Source organism: Aptenodytes patagonicus, chromosome 15 (genome assembly GCF_965638725.1).
Source record: "Aptenodytes patagonicus chromosome 15, bAptPat1.pri.cur, whole genome shotgun sequence".
NCBI lineage: Eukaryota > Metazoa > Chordata > Aves > Sphenisciformes > Spheniscidae > Aptenodytes > Aptenodytes patagonicus.
In genome coordinates this window covers 5,981,570-5,992,203 of record NC_134963.1, presented here as the reverse complement: position 1 = coordinate 5,992,203, position 10,634 = coordinate 5,981,570, and the positions used below count along the sequence as shown (strand labels likewise).

The following is a 10,634-nucleotide window of genomic DNA, read 5'->3' as shown; positions in this document are numbered from 1 at the left end:
CCAGGGCAGCGCGTGCGGAGGTGTGTGCATGTATGTGCGAGGAGTGGCGTGCACGTCCGCGCGGGGAGCGGTGCGTGCGTGCACACGCGTGTTGTGCGGGGAGCAGTGCATGCGCGTGGGTGCACGCGCAGCAGCATACGAACCTCGCGCATGCACATACGTGCGTGGAGAGGTGCACACAGGTGCGCGCGTGTCTGCCGGGGGCGGTGCATGCACGTAGGTGCACGTGTGCGTGCGAAGTGGTGTGCGTGCACGCACACGCGTGTGTCTGTGTGAACGGGGGGGGCGGGGGGCTGGAAACATGTCTGTGACCAGAAGTTGTGTATGCCCCAAAGGACCGTGACAACGTGCACGTGAGGATGCGGGGCGGGGGGAATTTTTGTGCCATTGGCAGTATGTCAGCACGCGTCTGTGTGTGCCCAAATAGTTCATGGCCACGCGTGTGTGAGCTTCCCTGCCCGTTTCCCTCTGAAATGAGCATGGCTGCATCAGGGCCCCAGCGGAGCAGGCTGCTAGGGGTGGAATTTCTGCAGTCTGTCCGTTTCTGCACATGCACCTCGGCTCTGCAGTGTCATTTCTGCATGAATATATGCACGCGACCTTAAACTGCACGCCGGCTGGTTAGGTCCTGGATGTGCAGCTGCATGTGGTCAAGATATCCTTTGCGCACCTGTATTTTCTGCATAAAACCGTGTGGAAGATTATGCCATGTGGCATCATCACTGGCATGCGATTATATTTCTGGCGGATGCACACAAGTTCAGATGAACAGTGTGTGCACTGGCAGACGCGCACAGAAATTCCCACACAACTAATGAGTACAGGAAGGTTGGGGCAATCGGGGGTTTGCCCATGACCGGGACATTGCCCCTGTGAGTGGCATGCGTAGGAAAAGCCTAGTGAGATTTATCTTGCATGCAGATGTGCACACAGTGCCTTTTCTGTGTTTGTAATGGAAAGAAAATAATTTTGAAGTCCCTTATAAGGAAGTAAGAGACGGAATTAAAGCAGCCAACACAAAAACCTGATTCAAGTTTCTAAAAGTTAGAGGTAATAATTTTTTAAGGGAAAAGAAGTATTATACCAAACACAGATAACTATTTCAGGCCTTAACCAATATAAAACTCAACATCAAGCTGCAAGCTGGTGGATCTACGTACCTTCAGTGTGATTCTGTTGCGTGTGAGGAAATGGAGAACGGATCCACATGTACTTTGCACCTTGCGGCTCCTGAAGCCAGGGAAAATGAAGCGCAACATTACCTAGAGGGGAAATATTTTTAAGCAAGCTTATTAGTTCTTAGTCAAAGCTAAAACCAAAGAAGAACAGTTTTAAATGGGCATTTAGAAGTGAAAAGACTGGTACGGGAGAGATTTAAATGTACTAGCAGTGATGGAGAAAGGCCCTGCAGCGGGAAGGAGCAGGTTGCTGTGTCCCACCAGTGTGGGGTGGGTGTGAGCAGTGTCCCCAGGGCACCTCCCCAGCCTAGGACGCAGCAGCCGGTGGCTCCCGAGGCCCTGTGAATCCCTCCTTCGGGACATCTCTGTGCAGCAGCTGCGCAAAGCAAGACTGAACTCAGATACTGGTTTGCAATGTCAGGCAGACATAGACCCAGAGAACAAGCCCTCTCCTGTTCATGCTTTTCCTTCACATTTTATCTTAGATCCATCCAGCTCTTTATATAAAATGTGGACTCTTAATTTGGGATCCCGTTAGGTGATGAACTAGTCTGAGAAGCTGATTCAGTTAGGACCTGTGCCAAAAAAAGAAATACATTTGCCATTTGAATCATCCTGGCAGGAAAGACGGAAGGATGTTAAATTCAATATGGATCCCTAATAACCTAACACAGATGAAGGAACCCCCCCCAGCTGTGTTGTTGGAAATAAAGTGCTTTTTATTAACTGGCCTTAAGATCTGACATTTATACAGCAGAAATAGACCCCTGTAACCCACGTAAGGAAAACATGTTGGAAGCAAAGGGATGAAAATGCATTCATTCAGAAAAAAAAAAATTGAAATAGTCCCTAAGCATTTTTTCCATGTCCCCCTGGTTTCTCGGGAGTTTTCAGTTCTGTGAAGTTTCAGCCTGCAAATGTCACCGCAATTTGTCAGCCTTTAAAAGGCTGCTGTTTCAGCAGCAGCATCTGCTGCCCCTCGCCAGGTGAACGGCCCACTGAGCTGCTCCAGTTTCTTCATGTTCAAAATGGGAATAGCTTTGTCTTGCAGGGTGCTGCGAGCATGGTAATTCTGTGTCATTAATATCTGCAAAGCTCTTTAAAAATCCTGAAAAGGAGGGTGCTGTGTAATACAGTTAATTATAGCTCAGTGACTCCTCTTTGCAGAGAGTTGGGCTGCAGGAAGCTCTGGCCCCAATCACAACCCCTGAACTTTGGAGATGGCCAAGGGGTTTTTCCTCAGAAATTCAAATCCCCAATCCATCAAAGTGCAAATGCAGGGCTCTGAGATATGAGCGTCTTACAGTAAAATCTCACACTGCTTATGCTCCATCAAAATCAGAGATCACAAAAAGCTATGATACGACGTGCAGCAGCCCTTAAGGCCCTACGTGGCCTGTGGGTTGTACCTCTAGTGCAATTATCAGTGCTTCCCGCAGTTACAATTTTCTATGAAAACTGCAGGCATCCTTTCAAAGACTGGCTCTAAGCAACCACCCCAGGGTCAGACAGAAAATCCATGGGGAAACTGAGATAAAAATCCAGATTTCTTGACTCCCGTGATTTGACAGGATCAGGCAGAAAATCCAGCAAGCACACTCCAGATCTGAGGACCTCCAAGTCCTGGACTTCGGTTCAAAGACCTCTGTCCCTTCATGGCTTATTCTTCAGCCATATGGTCAAGCTCTGCAGAGCAGGGAACTCCCTTGCACAGGTGGATTTGCCTGGATTTGACGGGACGCAATCATCTGTACGGATTGCCAGGACCTTGTTGCTACGCGGAGAGTCGCAGGTTGGCCAGTCTGTCTCAGGACCAGCTGAAGAATTGCTCTGATCCCCTGCCACGTAGCCCCGCATGCCCTCCACGGGCTGGCCTGGCTGCGTTGGAAATGTGCCACATCGCTTGCGCGAAGCATCTCCACAGTTTATATATGGAAATAAATCAAGTGGCTGCAAAGCCTGGGCAGACAGTGTAACACCCGTGGAGGAAGGAGGGCTCCCAGCAGCGCCGAGAGCAGCAGGAGCAGCACCTGCCTGCCAGCGCCAGCTCTGGGCTCTGCTCCTCCCTACCGTGCTGTCTGGGGACAGAGAGAGGGACCAGGCAAGAGGATGAGTGGAAATTGGTGTGTACTTGGTGGAGGAGCCATGCGTACTTTAAAAAGCCCATGCTAATTAGTTAACGGGAGATGAGTGCAGGAAGGTAGTAGGGAGAGGTTAGGGCAAGGCTGATCCTGTCCTGTGTTTTGTCTCAGGTGATCTGCCTCCTACCCCGTGCTTTCTCTAGTCTTGGGTTTGCTCTCCAGGCTCTACTAGGAGCAGGGACAGAGATTTTCCAGGACATTAGAGGCAGTGCATCTTCCCACGCTTGCTGGCTCTTGGCTTTTAAGGTGCGCCTCTCTCCTTATTTTCCTTTGCTTGCTTTTTTTCTTTTAAAGAGCACAGATTACAGGGACAGGAGACAGCAGCAGGCTGCAGAGCTGGAAGCAGAAAAGGTTCATCACCTCTCCTGTGTCGCTGCACACGGATGTTGTTTCTCTTTGCTGTGCATCTGTAATATCAACATGCACAGCTGGCCAGGTTTTGTTTCCGGTAATGCAGATCTAAATCCAGACACCCTCCACCCTATAAAGCCAAAAGAGTTACTATTAATTAGATCAGCGTGGCTGAGATGAGAATCTGGGATTAGCTTCACATTCACCCCGTCGGGAAGGAGACAGTGCTGGAGTGGCTGTCTCTCCTTGCAAGCAGACAGCCCGCAGGTTGTCGCGTGAGTCCTCTGCGCTCCACAGCAGTGCGCTGGGGGTAGCACAAGGGGAAGGTTGTCAGGCAGAGCCTTTCCCAGAGCATGGGGCAGAGTAGGGAACAAGAGCCAGGATGAAATTCAACCAAAATGTTAAAATCTGAAGGGTGATGAGATCCCTCCCCGTTCCAAAAGGGAAGATTTTAAAAATCAGAACCAAATGTACATAAGCATGTGTGTATATAGAGACATTTCCATACTAATCCTTATTTAGTATCTTTGCTATCAGACATCCTATTGAAGAAGCATCAGTTAAAATACCCAGGGCCTAATTCTGCTCAGTGACACTGGCCAAGCCAGCATTCCGCCCGCAGGGCTGTTCTTGAGCGCTGTCTTTGGTCCCTTCACTGCATCTTACCAACAGCTTCTAAGTAATTAGCAGTCATCAGATGAGATCTAATTTTTAACAAACTTCTCCCTGCATGGGAGAGGGAGGGGAAAGCTTAGTGAATGGCAGGAACCACCAGTGTCAGGGAGTGACGACAGTTCCTTTGATTGTCCTCTGAAGAACAGTGACATTACCAAGGATTTATTTACAGAAGCTGGAAGAAATAAGGGAGATGCTGTCAGCTCCTTAAGGCAGAGACTGTTTTTAGTTATTGTTTTTCCTTTGTTTGCACAACACTTAGGCCAGCGGGGTTCCTGGTGCAAGAGGAAGCCTCCTGCTGCAGAACAAGTAACATCTGATGACAAGTGCTGAAACTGAGGCTCAGACATCTATTGAGGAGCAGAACTGGAGAAAGCGGGTCAGGATCCAGGAGAAGCCTAATCTGGCCTGACATATGGGGCTGGAGGAGCAGAAGGTGGGAGCAGGCTGCCGTGAGCTGCACATGCTTCTCTGCGCATGGAAGGAGGCACAACACAGAGATCCTTCTTGTAACTCCGCTGCAGCATGGCTTACCACTAATGAAACTCTGCTGAGCAGAGCGTGGTCAGCCATCTTCCAAAGGCGGCACATTGGCCGCGTTGCCTTAGCAGTCATTTGCTTTATAGCGGGATGCTCAGGAGCATCAACATTTGTTTTTAGTACAAGAGAGCATCATCTGCAAATAGATCTGCCAGGCCTTGCTCTGGAAGCGCATGCAGGCAGCTCCCCGCAGCAGCAGGCAGCCAGAAGGATTTTGCATCCCTGATATCATACATTGCCCAGAAAGCTAATTTAGTGCAAGCTGCCCTTATCTCATCCATTAAATGTGCAAGTGAATTGACCTACTCCCTGAATGTAGAACATCGCTACAATTGCTGGCTGGGAGAAGACGTCAGCTCCTTACTCAATCAGCTCCCTTATCTCCACTTTACCAACCAGACTCTTAGAAAATCCATTATTTTTCAGCATTAATTCATGAGGTGGATGTTAGCCAGAATTCTGTGATTGTACATATCCTAATAAGGGCAAAAGCAGTTCCCACCTTTCAATTATATCATGGGCCTTTCCCAGGAACCTGAGGAGTAAGGGTTCCCATTACAATCAGAAAGAGTGTGATTAAGGCCCAGAACAGCTTTCAAAAACCTCTTCAACTAGGCAGCTAAACTTAGACAATCAGTTCACAAAAGACAACGGACAAGTTGTGAATAGCCTAGAAATAAGAAGAACAAACATTTTTTTCTAGTGCAAAAGAAGACCTGACACCTGAATTTTCTTTTGTTTTTTTAAGGCTTTTACAAAAAAATAAAATAAAAATCTAGTGTAAGTATACAAGTAATCACTGACAGCTTTATATATGTATGCCCAGGCTCTGCCTACCATATTCTATCAGAGATCATCAGGAAAAAGGCCACTGACCTCTATGTTCAGGGAGCAAAACACACATACAGACCTTGTCCGTTTTGTCAGACCGGCTAGATGTGCTGTAGCTATTGACATACATTTACAAACAAGCCACGATTGCTGCCTTTCAGGTCAGCGATAAAGTGGCTTTGGAGAAGCAGATTCACAGTGGGACATGTACCCTTGGGCCAAAGAATCGTTAAATTATCAGCATCGAGAAACCTACTGCAATGTGACTTGACAGTCGTACGGTACTAGGCTGAGGCTGTGTTTACTCTGGACTTTCTAGCCTGGCCTACAGTGAATTTTTTTTTTTTTCCCCTCTGAGTAATTTCCCATCATTGCTACCACATGGGTTCATTTCCATGGCAGACAGAGGAAAAGACAAGTCACTGCAGTTGTCAATAGCTGAATCAGTACCATCATCTCAGCAGGCTGATGCCTGCCTCCCCCAGCAATACAGGCAAACGGGTGGGCAAGTCAAAATCCTGGCTGTACCTAAGAGTAAAGTCAAGCACATAAGGAAGTACTAGGCTAAATGATTGCCGGGGGTCCAGAAAGTCCTCCACCAACCGTGCTCTGTGCTTTATAATCCTGCTCAATACTCAGGTGAGTCTGATCACCTTGCACACAACTAGCCCTCTGCTGCCACAGTCCTCCATTGCCTCCTCATAATAAGCAGTGCCCACGTGAAGAGCTTTAAACCTTGTTGGACAAAGAGTGGGAGAAATACAGGATTCCTTTTGCCAATGGGAGATTCAAGGCATGGAAATACTAACTAACCTGCCAGAGCACAGTGGGAAGCTGAGCTACATTGCCCGAGGGCCTGCCTCATGTTTTAAGAGAGATGATCTCTATTCCCGTGGAACAGAACACGCTTACTGTTAGCTAGGGAAGTACAGATGCCTATAATCTGGCTTGCAAAGAAAAGGGCTTTACATGACCAGGAAACAGCACAAAGATCTGAGCTTGCTTTATGAACCTAAACCACGCGCTTGCCTGTAAGTGTAGCATTCCACCTCCACACCACTCAGCTGCTCCATGGTCTCTAGGTGAGGAAAAATGAAGGGATTTTGTTATATCTTCCCTGATGGTGACTGGTAATGACCTGTGAATTGGTGTCATGTGTGGCCTTTTTTTTTGCAGGCTGTAAAACAATTAGGCCTATTCCCCAGTTACAGTTTTGCTTCTTGCATCAGGGAGGGTTTTTGTGCTTGCTGCCGGGGAGCACTGTGTATCTGGGAGTTGTAAAGATGTCTGTGGTTTTATTGCTAGATTTTTACAAACCTCAGGTTTGTATTTTTATTATGATTGCCGCTGTGAGGACATTTTAAAAAATACTGTGTTTCTCTCTGAGGTTAGGTTTCACTCCGTTGATCTTTCTCTTGACGTCTCAGGGAGTTGGGGGATACTGGCAAAACATGCAGAATAAGCAAAGGAGATCTCCTTCACCCCAAATCCTACCTTTGCCAAACTGGGGAGGCACAGAATGTTTTCATTTATTGAATTAACATAGGCTTGCACTGGTGTGAAGCAGTGTCTGAACAGAGCAGGGCATGCTGTGATGTTAACAGCCCAAGGCAGTGCCATTTTCCCTCTCCTATCAGAGCTGCTGAATCTTTTCCCAGCCTTCCTTTTTGCTCATCCAAACCTTATATAAATACCCCATTCTTGGGGTAATGGACAAATTGCACAGGTGTGTAACTGTCACTGTTTCAAACCTGTTTTCAGGCTGGCAGGATCGTGTTTCAGATTGATTAAGCAAATGATATGCAAAGAGGAAATCTCTCCTTTCCCTCTTTTACCTGAGGCTAATGGTAAAGCTGAGATGTAGAGATGCGCTGGCATTTGGCTCCTGTAAAGCTGTATCAATTCTTTGTTGTTACCAGTCAGGGGAACTCTAAAACTTCATCATCTTGCCTTGAAGATACAGAGTTGGTTCCATTAGCTTGCTGAAAAGACCAAAAAAGGCACATAGGAATCTGCAGACGTGAAACTTGTGGTCAGTCTCGGCTCGTATCTTTTTATTGTGTTCACTTTCAAAGGACTCCAAAGAACATGGCAACTATTAAGGAGTTGGTGATAAAGCTGTAAATTACATGGTAGTGTCCTGAAAAGAGCCAGTTTCAGTATTTGGAAAGAAGAAAGTTAAAGTCCATTTACTGTATGAACTGTTGCAAACACTCAGACCTTCTGATCGATAGGATGAGGATGGGAACAGTTTAGGACAGGATAATTTTAGATGTTGGGAGTTATCCTGTATTATTTATTATCAGAGATGTTTCGGTCCAGGCACTGATAATGACAGTGCTGTAGTCACTGAGTCTCAGCCTTAAATAAAGTATTCATGGGTACCATTAAAGTGCTGCTGCTCACATCCTCAACAGATTTTGCAGGGATGAACTCTGAGATAACACTGGGATGAGAGGCTGCTTGACCAATTGACTAGAGCCTTTGGGGGGTTGAGGGTACTGGTTTTCCTTCTGGCCCTATCTGCTCTGTGACCTTTAGCAAGGCAGTTCCCCTCTCTCTGCCCACCTCCTGCCTGGCTGGGACTGTCTCTGGCTGGACAAGTCTGCAGCGCCTGGAACAACAGGACTGCGATGTTGGTAGAGGCTTCTTGGCAGCAGAGGGATGCCAGCAGCAGATAATCACCAACCTGAGTCATCGGGTTTGCATAAACACAAAGCTGCTCCATCAGATACAGTCTGTGCCCTGGCCACCCCTTCTCTGGGCCTTGCTGTGAAAACCCTGCTGACAGCAGATCTGTCCCGGGTGCAGGTTCCTCCCTGGGCCTCTACACATGCCTGGGGCATGAGCAGAGCCAGGCTCCGGGGAATGTTTCTGAATAAAACTAGAGGAGATACGACACTTTGTATTTTCTTTTGTGTTTTTCCATACGGGGTATGGTGGTTTGGCATCTGTCAAGCAAACAGATTAAGAACAGATGGGGAAAGATGTGAAACCCTGTTGATCTCCGAGGGATTATTTCAGAAACACAGAGAACAAACACATGCTGGATTCTGGCCCCTGCTCTTACGTCCTTTCTTCAGGCACTGCCCAAAATGTGCTTCGTGGTGGTGAAGAGTTCCTCTGCTCCTGTTCCTTGGGCACCTCCGAAATCCTGCCCCTCTTGTGCAGCTGCCCCCTTTCCAGCCTCCACCATCTCAGGCCTTACCTGGGCTGCACCGGGGCACCCACTTAGGGTTTCCCCGCCAGCAATGGGGCTGTGAGGGAGAAGGGCTGCACCCTGCCCTGCACCCGCAGCCCGAAGGCACAGAGACCCTGACCCCCTTCCTTTGTCCATGCTGCAAGCAGCCAGCTTGTAGCTCCATTTCATGGTTGGTTTATCGTCCACCTTTAAAGCAAAGTCAGGTCAGAAACTCCACAGAACACATCCCTGCTCCAATGCTGTCCCTAGCCAGGGTATCACCACATGCATTTTTTGCTTGCAGCCAGCAGAGGACACTTGCTTTCTTTGCAAAGTTTGCCCTGCACTTGGATGCAATTAAGCAAAAGAGGAAAAGATTCGGGGCTTGGCCACACGTGGGCACTGGAACAACAAGAGATGGGCCTGTCCCAGGCTGCCTTCTAGCCCCAGGGCTCTGGTGGTGCCTTTTTCCTTAGCCTTTCATGCGAAGTCTGAGATGTGCCTGCAACACGCTGTAAACGGTGCAGGCTGGTTGCGCCGGGGTCCCTGGGATGTGTAAGCAGCTGTCCTCTCTGGGGTTTGTAACCCTCCCAGATGTGGTATTACCAGGCTTTGCTTCGGAGCGCATGACTCCATGGGTGGCAGGAGGATGTGTGGGCTGACTTGGCATTGTGGGTGATGGTAGCAGCATAGGTCTCAGTGCAAAATGCAAAACCTCGGTGAACGTTAAGTTACTGAGCTTGAACTGAGCTCTCTGTCGCAAGGCTGTGCAAGCAAATGAGCTTCAATCTGGATCAGATACGTAACTGCAGACATGGTGCAACTGAGATTCAGATAGCGCTCAAGAGAGCTTATCGAAGTTAAGCCAGGACTAATCCCCGACCTCCGCAGCCTGTTTGGCTGCTCTGATGACCTGGAGGAACATTAAAGTTCCCCCGGTATTTGGCTGTGCGGCCCTGCGGGGGCTGAGCCATGCAGAACAAGGCAGGGTTGGAGCCCACCGCCCCGCTGTTGCTAACAAACACATAGGTTGCGAGCAGTTTTGTGGCAGTGGATTGGCAGGGTGAGAGGCACCCTGGGCTCTTGGGTGCCCAGTGCAGCTTAGCCCTCTTCGAGGGAGCTTCTCTGCCACACGTGGCCCACAACCCTGTGCCAGTCTTTATACTGCAAGGCTTGAATGCAGGACAGCAAAATAAGGCCCTCATCCTGCACATGGCTAAGCCTATAAACTGCCCCACTTCCTTCAGGGGCTGGACTTGCCTGTGCTGTTAAGGGCACGGATGTTTGCAGGGCAAGATCTGACCAGCTGTAGGAGAGGACCCAGGAGGTCCCACCCGGCTCTACAATAAAAACTGTCACCATCCCAGAACCAGCACAAGCCAAATCTCTGGCGCAACAACTTGAGGGATACATTTCCAGCACAGTGGAGCCAGTGCTTGCGGTAGCTGAAGTGCCCTGCTAACCAGCGGAAAGATGAGGTACAGCAGACATACAGGCGGACCTTGGGTCCACAACAGAGGCCACAGAAGTCCCACATTAGGCTTTAAAGATTTGTTAGGTGGAATTAAGCAGCTTTCTGGTCCCTTTCTGGTCACATCAGCTAGATGTAACAATCCCTCCTAGCCCATTAACAAAAAGAGCTGGCAAGCCTGGATTTGATGACTGTCTAAACAATATGAGAGGTGGTGATTTGCTGGCGATGTGTAAAAACAGGCAACAAATCGGCTGGCAACATGC

General features: G+C 48.6%; 1 protein-coding gene across 1 annotated transcript in view; it reads right to left on the bottom strand.

Annotated features, from left to right (window-relative positions):
• Window positions 1-1,109: 1,109 nt before the first annotated feature.
• Window positions 1,110-10,634, bottom strand: part of LOC143167568 (uncharacterized) — a 53,993-nt gene continuing 44,468 nt past the window's right edge. Inside the window, exon 5 of the mRNA XM_076353151.1 lies at window positions 1,110-1,262. Within this exon, the coding sequence (XP_076209266.1) occupies window positions 1,110-1,262 (153 nt within the window). The remainder of the gene's footprint in view (window positions 1,263-10,634) is intronic.